At 52.3% G+C, this 25,548-nt stretch overlaps 1 protein-coding gene across 6 annotated transcripts in view; it reads left to right on the forward strand.

Annotated features, from left to right (window-relative positions):
* The window catches only part of Tns1 (tensin 1), a 195,033-nt gene that overhangs the window by 76,513 nt on the left and 92,972 nt on the right, over window positions 1–25,548 (forward strand). For all 6 annotated transcript variants that reach the window (XM_052193078.1, XM_052193076.1, XM_052193077.1 and 3 more), the window contains one exon: window positions 13,917–13,958. In XM_052193078.1, the coding sequence (XP_052049038.1) occupies window positions 13,917–13,958 (42 nt within the window). The remainder of the gene's footprint in view (window positions 1–13,916; window positions 13,959–25,548) is intronic.

Below are 25,548 nucleotides of genomic sequence, written 5' to 3' on the forward strand. Positions count from 1 at the left end.
AACACAAGAGGTGGACGGAGTCCTCCGGAGGCTTGGATATTCCTTGGACCACCACACGTGTGACAGCTGCTGCCTCTGAACTCTGTGGCTGAGCTGAATATGGGAGTAGAGGATTCTGGTGGTTAGGGGTCAGGTGGGATGGGAATGAAGAAGGAGAGGTGAACAGGAGGGAGGTAAGACTCTTGAAATTCCCCAGACGGGACCCCAAGAATCCCACCCCGTGTCTTGTGCCCGAGGGTCTGGTCTTCAGACTGTAACCAGAGGTCCTGGCTCTGCCTCCTGCTTCTGGTTCTAGCTTGAGCACCGATTCTCTTAGTGACTGGCCTGGCTACAGCATCTCTAGCCCTCCTCTTCTCTTCCTGAGTTGCTCCCCTCTCACTGTGGGGACTACTGCAGCTCTGTGATGAGGAGAGAGTAGATTTGGGGAGACTGTCCCTATCTGAGTCAGGGGAGGTGCTTCCAAGTGTCGGGAGGTGACACTGAAGCTTTGGACAGATGACTGTCCTTTTCTGGGCACTGGCAGCCTCACCTGTGGGATGAGAGGCTTGGCCTAGCAGAGTTCTCTCGTCCAGCCACAGAGCTTTCTGCACGTTGGCTCCTGTTCTTGTGCCTGGGAAGATCTGTCTTGTTGAGATCAGGCTCCCAAGTATCTTCCAGCATCCCCTAGGATGCCGGCAAGGATGCTGGGAAGCTCCCTTCTGGGCTGGGCTGGGCTGGGCTGGCCTGTGTCTGGGGACAGTGACCATTCCTCCAGGCATCTGTTTCTTGGAACAGAGCAGAGGGAAGCAGCTGTTACTGGGAGCAGGCCAGAGTCTGGTGTGTCCCTGTGACTCAGGTGGGGATGTTCTGGCCAGAGGGAGGGGAGCCATGGGTCTTCTGGCTTCTCCATGGTCACTCTCAGGGAAAGGGTGGGAGGCTTGACTTGCCAGGGTGAATGCCAAGGCAAAGTGAATAACTTGTGAGTAATGGTCTGGTGTCTCTAGGGCAGGTGGCCCTTAGACGTGGGACTGGAGCGCTGGAATGCTCCACAGAGGTTGCTGAATCACAGAAGCTGAACCCCATCTCCCAACTCCTCCTTTTGAGTAAAGTGTCCTCTCTGTGTCCATGCCTTGGCCACACCGCCTCCTTATTCCCTCTGTATTATCTGGGCTATCACCCCTTCCCTGGGCTATCACCCCTTTCCTGGTCAGCAGCTGCATCTAACTTGAAGTGGATGCCCTTGCTAAAGGGCATCAAGCGTGCAGTCTGGCACTTCTGGGTTTGCATCTCGCTCAGCCCCGCCCAGATGTGCAACCTTGGAAACAAACTCTTTTTTTTTTTTTTCCAGTTTGGGTGGCTTCCTGTGGAAAAAGGGGAATCACTTGAATCTCTGTTGGCTTAAAAAAGAATCACATGTCCAGTAGATGCAGATACTAAAATAGCTGTTTCGGTGCCTGCATACTTTGGAGATTGTTTACTGTCCAGTTAGCCCCACCCTCCTGGTTCTGACACTTCCAGCCCTTGGTGCATAGGTGTGTGTGTGTGTGTGTATGTGTGTGTGTATGTGTGTGTGTGTGTATGTGTATATATATGTGTGTGTATGTGTGTATATGTGTATGTGTGTATGTGTGTGCATATGTGTATGTGTGTGTGTATATATGTGTATGTGTGTGTATATATATGTGTATGTGTGTGTATGTGTGTATGTATGTTTGTGTATGTGTGTATGTATATGTGTGTATATGTGTGTATGTATATGTGTGCGTATGTGTATGTGTATATATGTGTGTATGTGTGTATGTGTGTGTATGTGTGTATGTGTGTATGTGTATGAGTGTGTGTATGTGTATATGTGTATATATGTGTGTGTGTATGTATGTATGTGTATACGTGTGTGTGTATGTATGTATGTGTATATGTGTGGTGTGTGTGTATGTGTATACGTGTGTGTGTGTGTGTGTATGTATGTGTGTGTGTGTGTGTGTGTGTGTGTGTATGTGTGTATGAACATTATCTGTGCTTCTAGGATAGGCAGGGCTCAGGCCACCAGCAAGTTCAAGCCCAAGGGTAATCTGACTGCCTCAGGCATCAGGTGGGGTGCAGAGACCCCATGATGCTTCCAGGACCCTCAGATTCCAGGTCGCTTTCATCTACTTCTTCCACATCTGGCTTCCCGCTGCACATGGCTCTGGCGGCCCTCAGTGCTCTGGGTCACACAGGCAGCTGGATATGTTGGCAGTGCCTTCATGAGTCTGTTCTGGGCTGAGGCCAGAGGGCTAGGGAGTGACTTTGCATTTGGCAAAGTGGTGTGGTGTGTGTGTGTGCTGGGTGTGGAGTGTGTATTGCCTGGGGCATTGAGAGCTGTGTGTGGTCACTGCCGAGCTGTCTGTGGGTGTCTCTGGGTCACGAAGCCTCTATCTGATAGGCACTTTCTCTCCTCCTCTCTAACCTGCCTGCTGTCGGAGCCAGTGAGAGCCAGGTCTGTTCCTGCCTTCCTTCCCTTGCCTCCCTGAGCTTTTCCCGGGAACAAGGAAACATGACTGGAGTGGATATGCGTCACACAGAGCCAAACAATGCTAGCTAGAGCCAGGCCTGCTCTGGCCTTGAGGCTGGCCCTGCTTCAAGTCTCTGTTGCTGGCTAATTGGGAGCAAGAAGGGTTTCCTGCCTCTTGCCACAGATGGTCTTAGAGGAGATTCGTGAGGCTGCACTGCCCTGCCCTGCCCCAGGGACCTCCTGCTTCCGGGGCTCTGGGCCATCCATTGTTTACCACTGTCCCTGCCATCGTGGGTCAGAAATTTCTGCAGAAATGATTTTCAGGTACCTGGAGCTTATGCTACATAAAGAGTGGAAATCTTCAGAGAGGCCAGGTCTTTGATGGAGAGTGACATTGGAGAGTTGGTTTTGATTGGCAGGTAGATGGGATCTTTGGCTGCTTATTTATTTTTACTCTGTGTGTATGACTGTTTCCCCCACATGTGTGTATATGTGCACGTGCACATGCCCGGTGCCTCAGGAGTCCAGAAGAGGGTATCAGATATCCTAGGACTGGAGTTACAAGTGGTTGCAAGACATCACTTGAGTGCTGGGAACTGGATTCAGGTTTTCCCCAGGGGCAGCAAGCATGTTTGACCACTGAGCCATCCTTCCAGCCTAGATGAGCATCTTCGCAATGTGTTCCTTTCTCTATCCTGAAGATTCTCGGTTTCTTCCATAAAAGGGGGCTGGCCGTGGAACTTGCATCACAGGGTGGGGCTGGGGAAGTCAGTGAGGAGAGGCGAGTCGGCAGAGAGCTTCAAGGCACACGAGCGGGAGTTCTGTTGCTTTGTGTGCCTGGCGTTCCTACAGATGAGAGCCCAGCCGACTTCATCTTGACGCTTGGTAGGGTGGGTAAGGCTTGTGCTCCACAGCTGAGCTCCACCCTCAGCCTGATCACAGTCTTCTTAATCCAGCCAGTCTGCAAAGTCGTTCCCGTCAGTCCCTTCGCCCTGTGAGGATGCTGAGAGTGAAGGCTTGTAGTCCATCCAGTCCCTGGCGTATTAGCTGGACACTAGTGGCCTCTTGGAGGTGTCCAGGAATTTGGAAAGGGCATTAACACACAGAAGGTGTTGTGATCCCTTTGGAGCAGAACCTGCTCCCAACTGAGGGGTTTGGATTAGTGCTGAGCTGTTTAGAGTGGTGAGCCGGACAAGGTGGTCCTTGAGGGTCCAGGACACATGAAGTTCATAGATAGACTTGAAGGCTGTGGAATTTCCCCTGATGAACATGAGGCTGGCTATGCTTTCATCGTGGTTTAGCAAGCTTTAACTCCTTTAAAAAGAGAAGTAGCTAGACACTGGGAAGGACTTCCTGTCAGTCCCAGTAGGCACTGAGATAGGCTTTTTAGGAATTCCAGAGAACCAACAGAAATTTAAGGCATGTCTTCAAATTTGAGATGATCCTTTTGACATTTCTGTGTTGCTGGAATTATAGTCATCCTAAGGATGGAAGCCTGCAGTGAATGCATTTAGCATGTCTCCCTCTCCAAGGCTGTCATCCTGGGACTGTAGGACGGGGCGCAGTTGACACAGTGCTTGCGTACCATGCAAGACATGTTGGTTTTCAACTTCTGAGATACCTAGAACTGGGCATAGTGGTGCACGCCTGGAATCCTGCCACTTGGAAGGTGCAGGCAGGCTGATCAGAAGTTCAAGGCCATGTTCTGGTAAGCAAAACAAAATCAACCTGTCTTCTGGGTGGTGGATCAAGGACTTTGTAGAAGTTGGGAAACAGGGGGGAGCTCGTCCTTCCCAGGGTGCCCTGCACCTATCTGCACAAGGGGCAGAGGTCTGCATGCCGTTGGTCTGCACTGCAGCTGAAGGCATGGTTTAAGAGACAAGGGGCTGAAGAGGCCCCCATGGGACCTTCTCCACAGTGCCTGACTCAACCCAACGGCTGTCTCCCCTCCCCCAGCCTTCCCTGACACATCCCCGTGACAGCTGATCCAGCCCTTAGCAATTCTCCAGACCTTTGGCTCTGTGGATTTTCCTGTTGCTCTTAATTCTCCCCTCCCCCCTCAGGCATCCTTCCTGCCCCCTTGTTCAAATATGGTTTAAGGTCAAATATTTTTATTCTCTAAAGTTCTTGTGTAGGGACAGACACCCTTAAAGGGGAGTGCAGGGTGAGGAAGGCCACCTCCTTCTGGGTGTAACCTTGGGAAAAACAGATGGACAGTCATCCTAGAGCAAGAACGGCCTCTTCGAACTTCCTCTGTTGCAGTTCCGGGCAGATTTATAAGTCTGTTTACATGCCTGTCTCCTCCTGAGGCCACAACTTCCGTCCAGTCCAGGGTTGGGGCCCGTTCTCTTTCCCCTCTTTCTCCTCAGCTGGGAGCTCAGTCACCATGGCCTGAGTGGCTGCTTGGGTCTGTTTCTTAGGCCTGTCAGTCACTTCCTCTGCCCTCCCTACCCCCCAGGTCCATAGCCTGTCCCTGGATCAGCTTCTAGGAACTTCCTGGAAGTCATCTGTGTGCCATGGGCTGTGCTGTCCCCCAACCCTCTGCCCCCTGCAACAAATGCCTGGCCCCAGAAGGATTGGGGCTTTCCTGTTCTCTGTATTTCAGAGACTGCTTGGAAGCCGGCTCAGCTCCTGCGCTCAGGTGTCACATTTCCCAGATGCCTACTGGGATACCTCTGTTGGAGCTGTGTGAGCACTCTACAACAGCGCTCTCTCACTCACAAGCACGCTCAGTGCTTTTTATTCTGAGACAGCAGCACAGCCTTGAGACTTCGTTCCTTGAGCCCCAGTCCCCTACATAGCTGGGATTCCAGGCCTGTGCTAACAGGCCTGCTTTTTGCCATCTTCTCCTTTAAGTACCCCCTTCTGTCCCCTTTAAGTACCCTCTTCACACTGTCTTCTGTCCCCTTTCAGAGCCTTCTCACCTCTGTGCAGCTGCCTCTTTCAGGAAGGCCTCCCGGGCTGCCAGCACCTGCTCCAGATCTTGCCCTCTTGCTCTCTCATTGGCTTTGGAGCTCTTAGGCTACTGCAGGGGCCTGGGCATTTGCTTCAGCTGAGCACTGCAGGTTACACACTGCTCAGCCCTCTTTGCCGGCCCCTCCCTAGCCTGAGAAGCCCTGGCCTCCATGGAAGGCTCCCTGTGGTCCTTACTGGGCAGAATGGAGTCAGTCTTGAGGCTTCCTGGAGCAGAGCTCTGCTTCTATGCTTGTTCTCTGCTGGTGTGTGACCTCAGGCTGCAGATGTGGCTTCTCCGTGCCTCGCTTTTCCTTGTCTGTGAAATGGACTGAGAAGCTTACCCACAGAGGGTAGAATTTGGAGTAAATGGGCAGGAAATGGCACGGGGGTTTGGAGGGAAGGTTGAGAAGTGGGTCTGCAGGAGTGACTCCCATAGACTGTGACAGCTGTACTGGGACATTTAGACTGGATCCTTGAGCTCAAGGTGGTAAGGCCTTCGGGCTGAGGCGTAACATGGCTCTGGCACATTTTTAGTAATGGTTTTCTGGTTGCCAAGAAGAGGCCAAGAGCAAGAGAGAGGGTCCTGGGACAGGTTAGCGCCACCATGTCTTTGACTGAGGGCACTGCAGAGGCCACTTGGGAGAGGGACTGCTAGGCTTTGGGGAATAAGGGATAGGAGGAGAAGAGGGAGGTGCACGGATTTTGGCTTGAACCATGTTGGGTGGCCCAGAGGAGGGTGGCAGTGGCTGGTGTCAAGCCCAGCTATGCTCTCTGCTGTGCCCCCTTCCCTGTCCCATGTTTCCTGGCTACTGCCTGCCTCCTGCTCTCAGGACCCTGGGTCTGGAGCCCCAGGCATGTGCTCAGTAGGTGCTCGGAGCTCGGATTCTATTGCTCCCAGATTCAATTCCCCTCCTCCCCCCAGTAACTTTGTTCTTTTCCCAGTTTCCACCACTGTGGGGAGTCAGCATGCATGGCCATTGTGCTAGGGGGGACCCTCTGCGGGGTCTTGGGGTTGGGCTTCCCACGTGCAACCCCTAGAGTCTATGGGGCAGTGGTTCACAACCTGTGGGGCACAGCTCACTCTGGGGTCACAGATCAGGTTTTTACATTACATTTCACAACAGTAGCAAACTTAAAGTTATGAAGTAGCAATAAAAGTAATTTTATGGCTGGGGGGGGGGGCGGGGAGGATCACCACAACATGTGTGACAACAAAGGATCACACTGCCCTGGGGAGGGTGAGAAACACTGCTATCAGGTATTGATTCCAGGTGCCATTGTGTGCCGTCTTCCAGGCTAGCTCAAAGGCAATCAGCTTCAGTGATGAGCCCTGCTTGGATCATAGCTGGGTCTGCGCCCCCACTCACTCGTTAGCCATTCCGGGACCTTGTGAATGAGGGTTGCTCTGAACGATGCATCCCATAGGTTCCCAGAGGCTCTGGCACAGCAGTCATCTTACCCTCCTACTGGCAGGCTGTTTGATGAGTGGGCTGTGTTGTGTTTGGTGTGTTGTGATTGGTGTGAGAGCCACTCCTGTATGTGGGGATGGATGATCTGTCAGGAGAGCAAATTCCCTGCCCGAATAGCCCATCTGACCACTGTGTAGGACTCAGCAGTGGGTCAGGCAGACAATGACACCGATGAGGACTCAAGCCATAGGAGGAACTTGGGGACATAGTGAGGTAGTGCTGGGGCTCTTGGGGTCTTGAGTACAGTGTTCTGAATCAGTGATCTGAGATAGCACCCGGCCCTGTTGTCTCCAAGTTCTGAGTCTAGTCTGGGTTATGTTTATAGGAAGAACAGGGCCTTCCAAGTCTCTATCATCACTGGAGCTGAGGGATCCAGGGCAGAGGCATGCTTGCGGCTCAAGGTGTCCCAGGCCTCTTCTTGCCTCCTAGCAAGAAGGAACTCTGCACACTTCCTTTCCTGGTCATAGTTGAACTCTATATAAGGGAAGGAAAGAGGCTTGCAACTGGCTGGGAACTAGAGGGGAACAGTCCCCTGCAGGATGTGTCCTCAGAGGCCATGGAGTCAGGGCAGTGCCTACCTGCTCCCTCAGCACCTCCCCTGCTTAGGGTGTGCTGCTCATCTTGGGAGGCCAGTGCCGTTGAGCCCTGCTGCACTCTTCAAACAGTCTTGTCTTTCCTCTAGGCCTCAACCTCATGGTCTTGGCATCTTTTGGGCACCCACAAATCCCGTGGGACATCTAGGCTTCTAGGACAACATAGGGTGACTTATCTGGGGTCTTCAATTCTCCCAGTACATCGATGATATGAACCCACAGATGAGGCGCCATTTAGTTGTCTCCTCAGTTATAGGCACAGGCACTTGACTTTTCTAGGGCCACCACGCGGTGACACTCGATGACCAGAGCTGAGATGATGATGGCTGCCTCTTGGTACAACAGGTGACCAAAGACAGAGTGGTGGATGGTGTCTCTGCTTGGGAATGGATGGTGTAGTGGTTAGGCTGGAAGCTCTGGGCCCCTAGATTTTGGGGATACCCAGTGTTTCCCTAGCCCTTGGCTTCAGACTCCTTTTTCCTTTCCTTTCTTCTCCTGGTCGCTCTTGGTATGGTTGCTGTACCACCGTGCTTGCCCTGAATTCTCGACTCTTCCATTCCTCCCGCCCCTGCTCCAGTGCTTCTCTGCCTGGAGCATAGCTTCCGATGGCCCTTCCTCTACTCAAGATCCTTCAATGGCTTCTCAGTGCCGGCAGCCAAGTCTGTCCTCTTTTCTTGGCCATTTGTAGCTGCCCGTGCTCAATCATGGAAAGAATGGTGTGCAGGCCCCTCCCCTTCTCTATCCACCTGAGTGTCCCTTCGTCAGTTCGCCTTCCCCTCACCCAGCCTGGGTTCCAGCTAAAGGCAAGACCTGTTAGCTCCTTTACCAAGCCACACATTCCCCACCTCCACGTCTCTCACAAACATTAGCTCCACCTAAATAGTCTTTTCCTTCCCTTTCAAAACAAACTTCACTTCTCAAGTGAGCGGCAGGTCAAGCTGCACACTGGAAAGGGCCTGCATGCGTCCCTTCTATGGGAGCAGGGGTGAGGGGCGGAGCAGAGCAGGGCATTCACAGGGGAGCGTGACACACAGCGGAGGGACTGAAGGGAAACCACCTCTGTGCCTGGCTCACTATCCCTCCTTGGGATGTTCTCACCCTCCAGCCCCAGCACGCTTTCCTCAGTGTGATCCTCATACAGCCATGGGGCTGAGAACAGGCAGGAAAGGGAGGTGTTTGAGGCAGCCGGAAGCAGCCGCAGTTTGTTGGGACATGGCCTGAGGCCCTGGGCGATAGCTACTGATGTTTACCTTGCCGGGGGTTGGATAGAGGAAAGAGAAACCACATGTTACACTAGAGCTTGGTGTGCAGAGACCTAGGCACCCTCCTGGCCACTGCTGCCCTGCTACTGTTGCCAGATGTTTAACTTTGAGCAAATAGCTTAACTTCTGTGAGCCTTACTTACTTTAAAAACTGGTCTGGAAGGGAAAGTATGAATGGCTATCAAGTGCCCAACCCAGTGATCCACAGTAGGAGCTTTATAAATGTCCATGTGTTCTGTGTACCATTTGGTGTCATGGATGTGGGTATCTAGACACGTTGGACAGGGGTGTGAGTCACCATTAACACTTCTCTGGAAATGACCCACATGGGTCCATCAGCTGGTGAACGGATCTGTTCAGGGTGGTGGAAGACACAGTGGGACAGCTTTTAACTTTTGCCTTGAACCTTGGTAGATCATCGAAATGTGAATTTGGGGTCATGAAAATCGCTCTCACGGCCTCCAGGCTGGGTTCTGCAATCAGGATCAGCACAGCAGTTGTCTCCTGTGGCCTGGCTCCTTGGGACATGACCACCACCTTCACCTTGTGTCCTCATGGGGTCTCCCTCCTAGGTCTGTGTCCAGATATCTTCCTGTAAGGACAATGGGCTGTACTAAGTCAGGACTCACCACTGTGGACTTACTTAGTTCCTTCTTTAAGGGCCTTGCCACTGGGCATTTCAAGGGACTGGTTTGGATTTCACTTGCCAACTTGGGGGCTATTATTCAGCTATAATATGAGGTGCAATCAGTCCAGACACGAAAAGGCAAACGTGATTGGCCTTTCATGGATATGTCTGTGAGCAAAACACAGATGTCCTGGTTTCTGTCACACCAGATAGCATAAGACTTTTTGTGGCCTCTGGGATGTGTATGTGGGTCCTCTCCCAGCAGCAAACAGCTCTGCAGTGGTGACATCTGCAGGTGGCCTCCAGCCCAGTTTAGCTCAGTATTGTACCAGACACAGTGACACACTGCATAGGTTGGATGCTTGGTCCCCAGGAGAGCCCTCTGTCCTCTAGATCTCAGTTCCAAACTCCAGGGTATCTTTGTGCTTCTGACCAACTGGATGTCAAAATGAGACTCATATGGCCCTGCTTTGGGTGCAGACCAATTTGTAGTGGTCTGCCCAGTAGGCTTGGGAGGCATGGCTTGTGGTGTATCAGGAGGAATTTGATGAAGGATTTAGGTGATGAGGTATACAGGGTGAGCAGTTGGGGAGTGAGGGGCGTGCTTCTCTCCAGGAATGCAAGCCCCCTGCCAAAGCCCATCCTTTGGGGTTTGCGTGAGACCTTGTTGCATGGTTCTGATTGTTCACAGTCTGGATGGCAACCCTAGGAAAGCCTTTGTGAATATTCTTCTTGGCCTTTCTGGGCCTCATTCCTTTCTTTGTAATGAAAATGGTCCTGGGTCCTACTGAGGCACGAGGGAAGGGTCAGATGTTCTGTGGCCTGCTCCAGGATACAGGGTCCCGGGAGATGAGAATTTGTGTGGCCTGCCTTGGTGGGACAGTAATCTTGCTTGCTGGGATGTGCCTTGGTCATTGTCCCTTCCCACCCCATGCATCTGTCATCATATCACAGAGTTCTCTGGGGTAGGCAGCAGAAGTTAAGATGTCACAGGGTGGGGAGGGGAAGAGGGAACTCATTATTCAGTGGGAGGTGGTGTGTTAGAAGATGAAAACGTTCTGGAAGCAGGTAGTGGCTAGTGTGTCATTGTGGATATGCTCAAAGTCACCTATTTATATATTTAGAAATGCTTACATGGTACTTTTTTATTTTAAAAACTTAAAAAAATTCATCATCATCACCATTACCATCACCACCACCATCATCATCTTGGTACAGGGTGCCAAATCCAGCATCTTGCATATTCCAGTCAAGAGTTCTACCACTGAGCCCCATCTCTAGGCCCCAAGATGGAACTTTTTATATGTTATGTATATTTTTACTGCTATAAAAAGGGAGAAGAGCAATGGAACAGCTCTCATGGTAAAGACTCTTGCCACCAACACCAGGGTTCTATCTCCAGGACTCACATAGTGGAAGGGGAAAACTGACTCCTCTGACCTTTGTACATATGCTGTGGCACAGATGTGTCCAACACACACACACACACACACACACACACCACTCATACACGCACGCACACACAGACAGACACACACAGACATACACACACATACACACACGTACACACACACACACGTACACACACAGACAGACATACACACACATACACACACATGCACGCACACATGCACACAGACAGACACACACACAGACATACACACACATGCAGACACACACATACACACACACATATACACACACTTCTAAAATTATTTCTATTAGAAAAAGGTGGTGGAAGGGGGCTCTTGAGCTAAGTATATAGTCATGCAAACCCATGATTCCATCACAGGGGAGGCTAAGGCAGGAAAGACAGGGTTCTAGGTTTGTGTTGGCTATATAGTAAGACCCTGCTTCAAGAAGCCAACACCAAATAGAACAAGAAAAAACACGCCTAGCAAATGTTAGGAATGAAACCCAAGATGGTGTTTCTACCCAATCCTGTGAATGCCGGATCCCAGACTGAAGGGATTCTAGTTAGGATAAGAACTTTTCTGTACAGTTTCTTGGGTCAGGGGCCACAAGTGTGGGGACTCTTCTAGAGGACTTGGCCAGTTTTGGAATCTGGAGTTTTATGTAAGCAAGGTTGAGAAATTAGGTTTTTACCATGGCTTTGGGGACAGGAGTGCCACCCACCTGGGGCCCGGGTCCTCCTTACTCCTTACAGAGCAATGAGGTAATGAAAGGAGAAACTGGTGGGTGTCTGCGTGCCCTGTGCTCTGTGAAGAGCCAGGTAGGTGTGGGCAGAGCAGGCGCTTGCCTCTGTTCAGCAGTGGCCTCATCTCATCTGCTGAGTAATGGGTCCAGGTCCTCGTAAGCCCTGGGTGAGTTGTCATACTGCACCTGAGCTGTGGTGGCTGGAGAGGGGTGTGGTAGTGGCGGCAGCAGCTGCTTCTGTGACTTCTTGTCCTTTGTCTTTCATTTGGGGACATGGATCATTAGGTTGATTCTGACCAATTCCAGAGGGCTGTTGGGGTGGGTTGGGGGGAGGGCAGCTCACCTGAGACTGACCACCTGTGTCTGGAATCCTGGGTGCCTAGCCTGGAGGTGAAGTCACAGCAGGGCTGTCATCTGAGTCCTTGAGGACAGCCCAGGGCCCTCTAGTCCCCTACAGTCAGTGGAGTCGCAGCCACTGCTGATGGCAGAAGCGTGTGAGTCTGTTGAGCACAGGCCATGGAGTGGTACGGCCCCTGGTTCTCCTGGCACATTCTGGGCTCCTGAGAGGGTGGCTAGGGGCCAGGGTGCTGGAGAGAAGGAGAGACAGGCAGCCTTTTAAGGAAACATTTCTATGCCTCAGGAAAAAAAAAAGGCAAGAGTGAGACCAGAAGGTCCAAGACACAGAAGTCCATGGGCCAGCAGCCATGGCCCAGTTAGCTGTGCGTCCTAGGGTGGAAAAGCCCCTGGGTTACGGCACTGCATGGGGGCGTGACCCCTTAGGTGCTGGTTCTTAGTGGGCACATCTACTTTGGGAGTTGGGGTAAACTGTAGGGAAAAGGTGCAGCGTTAGGACGGGCCTGGGAGGGAGACCCTCTGCCCGTCTCAAAGCCGCTGCCCACCTTTGTGGAGTGGAGGCCAGTTTGGGTGCAGGCAGCCCAGGCAGCCCTGGCCTCCTGCAGCCTCCACAGGCTGTCTGTCCACAGTGCTGATGAGGGTGGAGCTCAGTCAGGATGTGGTCCAGAAATTTTACCCAGATCCTGTGAAGATCTGATGAGTGGGAAGGGGGGTCTCTGAGAGCCTGGCCTATGTTTTCACAGCCCCACGGTGGGGTCGGCTTGGGACTGTAAAGGATAGACAGCTGTGTATGTAGCCTGTGGCTGAGCCCTGGCTGTTGGTCAGGAGGCCCGTGGGCAGCTCTGGAGGCCTTCTCTCTCCTCCCCATCTTTGCTCCCACACTGGATCTTGTCCCCCAAGGAATCTCTTCTAAAACCTTTACCTCCAGCTCTATGCTTATGTGAGTCAGGAAGTGGGCGTTGGCCTCTTTTTGCACCCTTCCTTCTCTGGTGGGAAGAGCCATGAGCCATCAGACCAAAATTCATACCAAATCTCGGGACCTAGATTACCTGGCTTAATTTCTCAGCCTCACATCTGCTGTGTGACCTTGGATGAGTTGCTTACCCTGTCTGTGCCTCACACCTCCCTGGGGAGGTAACACTAGAGTCTGCCTTTCTGGTTGTTGAAAGGGCAAAGCACTTTATTTAGCAACATGCCTGCCAGGTGGTACCAGCTCAGTCAGTGTTGGTATGTTACAAGCAGGATGGGGTTGCCTACCATCTGGAAGGAGGCAGCTGCCTCTTCAGCCACCCTCTGCCTCTCTGTGGGCCTCTGGCCTGGTGCTTGGCTGAGGAATCAGAGCCAAGGTTGAGTACTGAGATCCAAGAAAAATGTGTTGGCTGGAGAAAGGAACGCACTGGCCCCTGACACGTGCCCTGCTAATTGTGAGGGCAGTGTGACCATTGAGTTCTTCTCCCTCCCCCACTCCTCTGGAGGCCCAAGTTGCCATGACCCTGGCTCAGAGACCGGTGAGGACAAACTGATGATGACAGTTCCCGTCCTATGGGCGCTGTCTTCTTCCCAATGTGCTCTGCGCTATACCTGGAAAATCTGGCCATTCCCAGCCTGTGGGATCCTCAGGCCAGCTCGGAGTTTGGATGCGCCACTGGCAATGGGGAATGGGGTTTTCCTTTCCTATAGGTCTAAGTCATGTTTGTCAAATATTTAAATCCATCTTTCGGCAGTGTAGAGGCAGTGTAGAGGATCAGGAAAAGATGGGGTGGGGCGGAATCGGTGTGGTTTTTGCAAGATCCAGGGTATCAATGCCACTATGCTGACCTCCAGGAGGGTGTGTTAGGTTTTACAGGATTTAACCTCTGAGGGTTTTTGGCATTTCATGTGTGTTGTCTGCTCTGAGCCTTCTGCAGAGCTCTCCCTGTGCCCCAGGGAAGGCTGTCCCCTTGAGAATGGGGTAAGGGTGGGCTCAGGAGGCCCAGGGGCTGCTGGGACAGAAGCTAACAAGAACTGTCTTTACCTCTCTCACAGGTGGCTGCCCCTTGCGTTCCTCCATCCAGCCATGAACTGGTGGTGAGTGAGTCTTCTCTTTCCAGTCTCTCTGCGTGTTGGGAGCTGGGTTGGTGGGGTGGAGAGGGTTGAGGGCTTCGGGCTGAGGCTGGTAGGAGGAAATGAGTCATGAGGTCCCTCCTGACGTGATGCAGGGCCTGCTCTGTGTGTCTGGAGATTTGAGGTCCTTGGGAAAACCCATAAAAGGCCATCTTGTATGTTCCCGGGCCTGGCTAGGTTACTGCCGTTCCAGGGCCTGGGGGGCGAGGGCCGCGCACGTTGTGGTATGGCCTTCCACACTCCTGGCTGTAGGTCTTGTACCCTTCAGCTGGAGGCAGAAGGATGGATGGTGTTCCCGAGACCATCTATGAGGTGGTGGCCTCTGCTCCTCTCCTCAGCTTTGCTATGTCCCCATGGCTCTGTTTTTCTGCTTTTATGGCCCTCATCCCCCTCTTCCCTGTCATGTTTCCAGAACAGTTCGGACAGGGGCAGGACCTCTGTGAGTTGTGGGCTGTGGAGCTGGTCTGCTGCGGACTTATTCCAGCTGGCCTGCTGCGTGTTGGCGGCTCTTCTGCGTCCATAGCCTTTCCAGGCCCCACTCTGCTGCCTTCTGGGGACAGGTCGGCCCTGAGGACTGCAGAAGGGCTGTGTGTGTGCGCGCACAAAAGTGTGCTTGCATATGTGTGTGTGTGTGTGTGTGTGTGATGAGAGAGAGAGACACATAGACAGACAGACAGACAGACACAGAGTAGGAATGTGCAGAGGGACTCCTTATGGGCCAAATCTGCTTGGTTGGTGGGGAATATGTATAGTGGTGCCTATGTTGGGGGAGTCTGGTTGTTGGCATCTTTCACAACCGTGTGGTGTAACCTGCTTAGCTTAGGTATGGGACACACAGTCAGGCCATCTAGTTTTCCTTTGTTCCAGCCCTAACTTGCCTGTGACTGTAGCCTGCTCCCTCTTTCTCTCTGCATCTTGACTTTCCCAGGAGATACACTTAGACTCTCAAGACTCCTGGGTGCCTCGAAGCCATGTCAGGCCAGATGCAGAAACCTGGCTCCCTGGGCCAGCCTCTCCTAGTCTTCAGCTGCCACACTGGGCCCTCCAGATGTGGAGTATTCATTTCACAGATCCCTGTGGGAACAGCAGGGTAGGGGAGGAGCTGTGAGTGGGGCCGGAGTGGCCTGGCTGGAGACCTGGCCAGGATCACAAGGGCATACCATGTACCAGGGGAGGGTGGTGGGCAGAGAATACTGATGACTCTTGTCATCTGTGCTGAGCTCCTACCTACGAGCTAAGAACAGAATGTCCTGGCTGGTCGGGAAGGCTGAGGGAAGGTCCAGGGTTTAGGGACCGTGAGGTGGGGGCCAGCATCTGGCTCGTGAGCCTTGTTTACAGAGCGAGGTCCAAGGTCAGGACGGAAGGGCATAGGGTGGTGTTCCAGCTGGAGCCTGCAGTTAGGAACTGGGATGCCTGCCTGCCTTTGAGAGGCACGTGTGCCAGCTAGGCCGTCTTCGTGTGGCTGTGTTGTGTCCCCTCGCACAGTGGTGGTAGCCTTGGCAGGGGTTTGGATAAGCCATGTGGTGAGGTTGGGGTCAGGTGGTGGTGATGGTCCTCAGAATCCACCTCCCCAGCAGTAAGAAAGTTCCACTCCCCACCCCTGGGTCCTAGCACCCCATTCCCAGATATTTATTCCTCCCCTATTCTCTGTTCCCCGACTTCTTGGCTTCAACTGAGTGACCCTGAACATGCTACCTCGTCCTCCTTTCTCTAGCTGCCCTGCTCTAGAATGGGAGCTAACAGTACTCCCAACTCCATGAAGCCGGCAAACGGCTTTGACTCCATCAAACGTCACACTAATACACAACGTATTTTCCAAAGCCAGAAGTATGCCACTTGGGGTTCTTCCCCCGAAGCTGTCTTTCCTCAGCTTCTCGATTTTTTTCCTCACTGTTTTAATTACCCAGCCTCTGAGCTTCCATGATTCTGGCCTCTCACATACTATACACCTTACTTATCTACCTTTATCTTGCCTAAGGAGTTCCACCCAGACCAGCCTGTGAGTTCCAGGACGGACTTTTATCTTCTTTGCACTCAGTAGGTATTCACACACGTGTACTGGGCACAGTTTAGGACTGCCGTAGCTGGGCGTGGGGGGGGGTTGGATACTGCTGTTGCCCTCTGTTCCTTGCTGCCTGTGGTGAGTTCTGCACAGGGGGGCTGGGGCAGGCTACAACGCTGAGTGGGCGACCTTGGGTTGCCCTGCCAGTGGGAAAGTGGCCCAGGGGAAACAAGGAGAAAGTTTGATTCCCCCCACCCCCCAGAGCACTCAGCACCTGCTTCCTCACGGTGGGTGTGGCAAGTGCTTTGAGCAGGCTCCTAAGAGGGAGGAAAGGGTGGGTTCAGGATTTTCCTTCCTTTCACTGCCAGCCTTCCCTGCCAGCTTCTGTAGGCCACTGGCCTGCCCTGCTGCCTGGTTCCCAACTCAGTGTGTCCCGTGTTCATCTGTCTATGGCCTGGTCTGGCCTTGGTTTGGCTCCGCTTCTGCTACCTTTCTTGCCGACCTTGGATGAATCCTCACCACCCTTCCCCTGATTCAGACCCGGATTTTCTACCCAGCTTCAGGTCCCGCTGGCCAAACATATTTTCCAGCCCGTGCCCAGGCTGGCTAGGGCTGAGTGGTTTAATGTTCAACTCGTGCTTTCATCTTACTCAACAGATGTGGTCTGAGGGACTGGGCAGAAGAGTCCGGGAGTTGCTCCCTCCCGTGGGGGTCTAGGCAGGATGGAGTTAGGATGCCACAGACACTCCTGACCCTTGCAAAGAGATGAAGTAGCAGTTTCTCAGGCCCTGAAAAGCCAGTGATCGTAGCTGAATGGATTGCCCACTAAGGTACCCCATTCCTGGTGCCCTGTACATGAGAACTGGCACCCAGAGACCTGGGTGGGGTGGCCATCATGACTTCTGATGCTAGGATAACTGCACACGAGGGCTAGTACCCTGGACACCTGGGTAACAGGAGCCACAGCTTCCCATGCCCTCTATCGCCAGCCTCACAGCAGTGGGGTTGGAACGTCCTGTAGAATGGCCTGCAGGTGAGGCTGGGGTAAGAACTGGGGTGCAGGGGAGTTGGAGCACTTAAGGGCATGTGGTTTCACCTGCAGTAATAACATAGCAGTCTTCCCCTCCTCCCCCTTTCCCCATCTGAGGTTTGACTTTCCTCAGTTTCAGTTACCCGATATCAACTGAGGTCCAAAAACAGTAAGTGGAAAATTACAGAAGTAAGCCATTCATCCACTTTAGATTGTGTGCTGTCTTTGAGTAGTGTGGTGCAATCGGAGACGTCTGTCCACTCACGCCCAGTGAGTAGTGCATGCAGGATGTGCTGTTTGCCTATGAGTCAAGCAGTGAGCGGCAGCTTCTGCCATCAGACAGACTACCATGGTGTCCCGGTGTCGGATATAAGTCACTGGTATGTGACTGAATAATATCCCCATGGTCCAAGAATTTCACAGCTAGCTCATCAGGCAGGGATAAGGGAAGCCATGCGCTGTTCTCTGTATATGAGGAGACAGTTCTCTACGTATGTACAAGATATTATTCTAGCTGTCATTTGGGCACCCGAGGGGGAGGGGCCACTGCAATGGCAATGGTGAAATGCACTCTACGCAGTTTTGGATGTGGATTCAGGAAGGAGATGGGAGGCCACAGATGGATCAGAGTGGAAGTGAGATTTCCATTCACCAGCCTGCACCAGAGCAATCCTCCCAGCACATGGTGACAGTGACAAATGTCACCATGACTTGCACAGCACTTGTGGTTCTCAAAGCCTTTTCCCTGGCTGAGGACAGGTGGGATTGTGACCCATATGGGCACCTGGGCAGCCTGTGTCTGTCCTGGAGAGGTGGGTGGGGCCATTCACAGTGGTTAGACTAGGGCTCAGGAAGGCTGACTGCTGGTAGCGGCTCACTAGAAGGGCACCCTGGTCTACGTCCTTGGGGTTACCTGGCAACTCAATTTGGGCTTCTCATGGTCCCTAGCGTCTCTGTTGTCCAGTGGGCTGGAGTGCTGAGAGAGGATCTATCATTTGTTCAACCATTCCTTCAGTGCACCAACACATGGCTGTGCACACAGGGTCTGTGGCAGCCACTGTGCTCACGAGCAGAGTTCTTTTCTAAGTTGGTTTGCTTCGTTGGGGAGCCCAGAGTCTTGTACATGTTAAACACAACCACACCACACTTCCAGCCCAGGAGGGTTGGTTTTTTGTTTTTGTTTTTTGAGATGGGGTTTCTCTGTATAATCCTGACTATCCTGGAACTCACTCTGTAGACCAGGTTGGCCTCAAACTCAGAGATCTGCCTGCCTCCTGAGTGCTCGGATTAAAGGTGTGCACATCACCACCTGGCCAGTAGTATTCTTTTATGCTGGAGTCGCCCTGTCTTAAACAATAACAGATCTTAAGAATTTTTTTAAAGATGATTTTTATTTATGTGTGTGTGTATGTATGTATGTATGTATGTATGTATGTATGTCTTTGTGTGTGAATGGACATGTATGTGCAGGTTCCTGAAGAGGCCAGAAGAAGGCATTGGATCCCTTGTAGCTGGGTTACAGGTGTCTGTGAGCTGCCTGGTGTGGGTGTTAAGATCTGAACTCCAGTCCTCTGGAAGGGCAGTCAGTGTCTTGGTTATTTTTCTACTGTCCTGATAAAACACCATGACCAAAGCGACTTATAAAAGAAAGCATTTATTTGGGGCTTGTGGTTCCAGAGGGCTAGGGTCCAGCAGGAAGCATGGCAGCAGTCAGGAAGGTACAACGCTGGCATAGTAGCTGAGAGCTTCTATCTGATCCACAAGCACAGGTGGGGTCAGGGGGAGACAGAGAGAGAGAGAGAGAGAGAGAGAGAGAGAGAGAGAGAGAGAGACAGAGACAGAGACAGAGACAGAGACAGAGACAGAGAGACAGAGAGACTAACTGGGAATGACAGTTTTTTAAACCTCAAAACTCACCCCCATTGACACACCTTCTCCAAAAAGGTCACACCTCCTAATCCTTCCCAAACAGTTCCACCAACAGTGGAACAACATTCAAATATATGTGCCAATGGGAGTCATTTCCATTCAAACCACCGAGCAGTGAGTGCTCTTAACTACTGAGCCATCTCATCAGCGTGGACCCTAAGATTTTTAAAGTGCTATTCAAAGGGATGTTCCTCCCCCACCCCCACTGTAGGGTAGGAAGCAGCAGACATGGCTGCCTCATATTAGAAGAGAATGGCATGAAACCAGGTATGGTGACACATGCCTGTAATTTCAGTACTCAGGAGGTAGGATCAAGAAGATCAGAAGTTCAAGGCCATCCTCAGCTACCTACACATTAAATTTAAAGCTACTCCGCTCTATGATGAGATCTTGTTTTTAAAAAAACAAACCTCTAGAAAAGAAGAAGATGGAGAGAGTGAAAGTGGTGTGGGAAAACCCGAGACTAGCTTGCAAATTTCATCTTCTCCATCAAGAGCTGTGACAGGGAGGTGGGGTGCGGATGGGGGGAGGGGAAAAGGCTTTGTGGTCTGATGAATTTAATCCCAGGGTGCTGAAAGGGGCGTGGGTGGCCATCTTTAGAAAATCCTGGAAAATGGAGCCATGCCAGGAGACAAGCTTGATCTGAGGCTGACTTCCAAAGGGAGGGAGCCTGTGGGCCTGAGCTTCCCGAAGACTCCAGAGGCTGGGCATGGGAGGGGTCCTACAACAGTCCAATTCAAGCACAACAGAAAGTTGCACAGTCCAGAAGGGCTAGGAGCACGAGGCCATGCTTGGGGTATTTGGACTTGTTTTCTATTATTCCCCAAAGCAGCATTTAGGAGGTGGAGATGGTCATGGGGTTAGTTGGTTTGGGAGCCAGGAAGACGTTTCAAACATGGACATAGACCATCTGGGCTGTCTTGGGAATGGGGGAGTGATGCCTGCTGCTGGGACCCCTCACTAGTCACTGACAGCCATTAGGTGTGGGGTGCCAGCTAATGTTCTACAGGTCTCCTCAGACCCACTCACATCCTGCCTTTTCTCAGGGCAGGCAAGTGTCATGGTCCCCAGAGGTTAGAGGTCAAAGCCTCTCTTTGACCACCACTGGGAGAGGGTCCTGCCTCAGCAGCTTGATGTTTGGGGCAGAGCTGTGCCCAGGTATAAGCCTGGCCTGGGATGCCAGACCAGGAGGCAGGGCAGAGGGAAGCCATACCATAGAATGCATCAAAGCCCAACTCTAGGATCTCACTAGGGGGAGCCTTGGTTTCCAGGAGAATAAATGAACTCACTTGCGCTATGCCTCAGAAGGCCTGCTCTCTGTGGCAAGGCTGATTTAGAGGAAGGGATAGGGAGAGCTCTAGACAGTGGTAGGTCTAGATCACACGCCTTGGTGCAAATCACAGAAGCAAGCAAGCAAACATATAAATGTCAGCCAGCCTGCTCTTGCAGGGGGAAGAGTAGACCCTGCGACCTCGGGTATTACCTTGGTCTGGACACCCACTTGGAGGCCCTGGCTGGCAAGAGGGGAGGGAGTGCTGTAAGACGGAGGTGGGAATGTGCTCTGCTGGAGAGGAAAGGGCTGGCTGGGGATAGCTTTTGACTCTGGGGCTAGAGAGGGAGGGGCCGGGCTTAGAGGAGTTCGCAGCCTGGGTGGAGAACAGGACCTTGAGTGCTAAGCACTAAGGGTCATTATGGGTCCTTGAGCAGGCAATTGACCCAAAGCAGGTTTTTAGAGTGGGAATCTCCTGCCAGCTGGGGGTGGCTTGGCAGGAAGGGATGGCTATGGGCTAGGGCGACAGGTGGTAGGGACTGGGGTAGACATCCAGCAGGGGCTTCAGGGGTTCTGGGCCAGATTAGCTCAAGGATATGGAGGAGGCAAAGCCTTATGGCAGACCTGGTCTTCTGGGGGAGGAGAGCGGTGATCAGAGGAGATACTCAGTATTCTAGCCTGTCCCCAAGGTGGGGCTGGTGGGGATGTCCTGGGTGTCCCAGCCTCAGCCTGTGGTGTAGTGCTGGACCCCTCAGAGTTGGCTTGGAGGAAGGAGGGGCTGAGGACAGGAATGGACTTGCTTGGCGCTCCTCTGGGGGGAGGGGTGTGGAAGTCAGCATAGCTTTCCGCTTAATCACCGGAGCCTGTTCTTTCCCCCTTGATGGTTGAGTGTGTCTACGAGAGGCTGTGACCTTGGCAGCAACTTAACCTGAACATTTAGGCCAGCGTCCCTGCCACCTAGGCCTCCTGCCTGCCCGGCGTTCTACTTCAGCCCCAGCTGTTCCTGTGCCCATGTTGTTGCCTCTTGTTGCTTTGGGGTGGAGCATAGCAGGGACACAGGCTTAGAGGGCTGACCTGGGCTCACAGAGAAGTGAGAGCCCTCCTGGAAATTGCCAGAAGAGGAGCCAAGTGCTCCTTCTCTAACCCCTGAGACCTTGGAGCCGAATGGTGGCTCAGGAGGCCTGGGCAGGCAGTTGACCCAAAGCAAGCTTTTAAATTGAGAGTCTCTGGCTTCCTCTGCCTGCTGCCGCCTCTAGGCTGCTGATGTTAGTATTTGTACTGAGAGGATGCCCTCATGAGGATATTATGAGGCCATGCCTCCAGGATGCAGCCCATCGCCACGCTCTGCTAAATGTCCCCAAATGCTATACCTTGTCCCCCTGCCTCCCTGTACCCAACCCCATATCTACTTTTGGCTCTTTTTCTTGGGGGAAAATGACCTCAGAATAGCCTTCCCTGCATCTTCATTCTGAGCAACTCCAGTTCCTTCTGGATGGCCCCTCTGCCTCCCAGGCCCTTCCCCCTCCAGGATAGGTAGTGCCGGGTGACCTCACGGATCATCTATGTGGTGTAGATGTGATGTCACGGGGTCTTTTTGGCTCCAAACTGCCTAGATTCCAGACTTCCCTTGGGACAAGAGCAGAGAGATCTGGCAGGCTAGAGCTGAGGGTTTGAAGCGTTCTGGACAGAATGTTCCTCTGGAGGCTGAGTCTGCATTCTGCACCCTCCCTCTTGCCCCTGAGCCCTGGGCTCAGGCTGGGGCATCCCCAAGCCCCAGCATTTCCTTCCTCTGAACAGCAGCCCACAGATACATATTTTTTCCTCCCTCAACCTAGCCTCCCTGCAGGCCACTAATGCATTCTACTACATGGTCCCAGGCAGGTGGGCCAGCCTCTCAATTCCAGGACATGCTCTTCTTGGCCCAGCCAGCGGGGAGGGAGGGGTAGCATGTGCACAGAGAGGGAAAGGGCATGCGTGTCTGTTTCGGGGGGGAAACATTGAAGAAAGGATATGCAGTTTCCTCACCCACCCTGTGGTTCACAGCAAATTCAGGAAGTCCTCTGCTGTCAGATAGTAGCCTCTCCCACTGCAGTCCATTCCCCAGTTTTCCCAGGGAAGTACAGGAAAGAAGTCTGTTCCTAATGGAGACCTGGGTAAGGGTGTGCTGTAGCCAGCCTTTGGGTCTCCAAAAGCGTGTCCTCTGCTGAACGGAGCTAAGAAGAAGGCTCAGGAGGAACAGTCCTTTCTGTGCAAGCATAGAGACCTGAGTTCAATCCCAGCCCCGTGTAAAACTAGGCACAGTGATGCTGGCTTGGATTCCCAGCACTGTGTGGTGACAGGGAGAGCCCCGGGGCTTGCTGGTCAGACAGTGTAGCCAAATCAGTAAGTTCTACATTCATTGAGACCCATCTCAAAAAAAGGGTGGAGAGTGATGCAGGAAGATACATGGTGTTGATCTCTGGTCTCCACATATGTGCACTCAAATGCACACACACACATGCACACATGTACACACACATACATGGGGAGAGGGGGGGGAGGCTGAGAGAACCTGTGAAGCTATAAGGGGCGGAGTTCAAATGCCAGCTCTCTACCTCTGGGCACCGCAGAGTCTTTCACTGTTCACTTGTCTCCCTCTGAGATGAGTCACGGTCACTTTCCAAGGAACCTTGAAGGCTGTAATGAAAGCAGCAGAACCTGGTCCCTAGTCTGTTTCAAGTCAAAGCCGTTGTTCTTACTTTAGCCTTGGGAAAAGCTGCCTCAGGATCATGGCTGCAGCAGGGAGAGGCAGTGGAGGCAGCTAGGGTGTAAAGGAGGGCTCTTGGGGACAGCGACATTGTGTAGAATGCAAGACAGGTGTGCATGGGGAGCCACCTTCTATTTCTAGACCTGCCCTGGCAGGGGTTAGGGACCCTGTGTGAGGCCAGCATTGTCCTTGTTTAGACTTCATATCAATCAGCCTCTGTTGCTGACTTTGAGATGCCAACTGACCCCAGGAGAGAGGCAGGGAGGTGAATGTGGGATAGGGCTCTGCAGGCCTGGGGCAAACTGTGTATTCATTTAAGATGCTGGCAGGTCTTCCATCTGTTCCTCAGTTCCTGTCTACGGATCAGGGTGCAGGGGGAGGTAAAGTTTCAAGGCCCTCTAGTACTTGCCTTAGAGTAGCATGTGAGGATGTAGCATGCATGTGCATGTATCTATGCATGTGTGCATACATGTGTACATATGATGTCAAAAGGTCCTTACCTAAAACTAAACAAAGATGAAGGTGAAAGCTTTTATATGTCCAGGGGACCTGGGATGCTGCCAATCAATGCTGAGCACAGTAAGGCATCAGAGAAGAGAGAAAGGAGGCTGTTCACACCACAGCTATTTCCTGTGCTCACAGTGTGCTGGGCACTGTTTTATGCTCAGGGTGGGCATTGCTCATATTCCAGAGAGAGGCAGGAGGTTCTAAAGGATGTTAGTAAATATAAAATAGAGAGCATTGGAGAGCAGTGTGCTCTAAGAAGAAAAATCAGGGATTGGAGAGATGGCTCAACATTTAAAAGCACTTGCTGCTCTTGCAGGACACCTGGGTTCAGTTCCTAGCACCCACGTCAGGTGACCAGAAACTTCAGTTCTGGGTGATCTGATGCCCTCTTCTGGCCTCCACAGGTACTTGCACACACACAGTACACATATGTACACTCAGGTACATACACATACATGAAAAAATTAAAACACCTTTTTCTTTCTAAGACTAAAAGGCAACCAGAGTCAGTATATGTGTGTGCGTGTGTGTGTGTGTGTCCCTGTATGGGGGCTTGCATTTGTATAATCAGGGCAGTTCTCTGAGGTTGCTGCTTCTGACTTCCCAGTTTCCTTGGTGGGTCCCTGGGAGCTTCCCCACTGTGCCATGTGAACTTGGGCAGCCTTAGCTGACTCTACCCAGCTGGGACCAGTCCCCGTACTTTTCTGTTCTCAGGTAGTCTAGGGCTAGAGAACTAGGGTTGAGGGGGTGCATACATGCTGGGCTGGGGTTATGACCTCTGGAGAGCAGTCTGGGTGTTTGGAAATTTTTAGCTCCTTGGGAGACATGTGGGACTGTGTGCTGAAGGCATCTGACTGCTGGTGAGTCTTGCCCGTGGCTGGCCTCCAGCTGGCAAGGGAAAGGGGTGGGGGCAGAGGGGGCAGTGCTCAGATGATCCCTGGCAGGAAGGGCGAGTTTCTCCCACTCTGCTGAGGCCTGTAGTTTTATACTGAATCTTATGGCTCAGAGAAGGCTGACAGGGGTTTGAGTAGGGCTGGGTGGGGTGGGCCTCCATGTTGTGGGGAAACCCCAGGGTAAGAGATTAGCCATAAGGGCTAGCCTGTGCTTGGAGCAGGTCCTCTTCGTAGGGGACCTTTATGCTACTTGCCCAACATGCATTCCACTAGGCAGCCATGATGGTGGGCAGCAAGGACAGGCGGCCTGCTTTCTGTCGTCCTGTAGTTAACAGCAGTCAGGGCGTGGGCCAGGCTGTGTGCTCTTAAAGCCATCCGGGACCCTGTGGGAGATATGCATTTCTGGTCCCTACAGCATGTGGTCATTCAGAAGTTCTAGGTTGGTGGGACACCTAGTGCCAATAGCCTTTCAAGTGGTCAGAGTCCCCTTCTGGAGCAGCAGACAGAACTCTAGGAACAGTGGGGAGTGAACCTGACCTGGGAAACTCCCATTCCTCACCATTCTCTCTTCTGGACACTTTTAGGATGAAGCCCTGGTATGACATGGGTGGAGGGAGGACGGCTGGGATGGTTTACCTATGCATGTTGATTGATGACCCGCTTCTGGTCCCCTTGATCCCTGGCATGAGGGAGTTTCTACTGAGTTGATCAAACTGTCACCATGATTACTTTGGATGAAGGTAGACCAAGAATCCAAAGTCAGGGCTGGAGAGCTGGCTTAGCAGGTAAGAGAATGCATTGCTCACCCAGGAGACCTGAGTTCAGTTCCCAGCACTTTGAATGCCTTCCAACCACCTATAAATCCAGTTCCAGAGATCTGACGCTTCTGGCCTACATGAATTCCTGCACTCATGGGAACAATTCCACACCGACATATATGCACATGCACATAACTAGAGGTAGGTAGATTTCTGAGTTCGAGGCCAGCCTGGTCTATAGAGTGAGTTCCAGGACAGCCAGGGCTATACAGAGAAACCCTGTCTTGAAAAAAAAAAAAGATCTTAAATTACCAAATTATCTGTGGTTGGATGAACACAGTGTTTAGGACCAGATTAGGCCATTCCCTTAGGAAAGCATGGAGAGGAGGCTAATGGGTACCACATGGGGTATAGTCAGA

Source organism: Apodemus sylvaticus, chromosome 9 (genome assembly GCF_947179515.1).
Source record: "Apodemus sylvaticus chromosome 9, mApoSyl1.1, whole genome shotgun sequence".
NCBI classification, from domain to species: Eukaryota; Metazoa; Chordata; class Mammalia; order Rodentia; family Muridae; genus Apodemus; species Apodemus sylvaticus.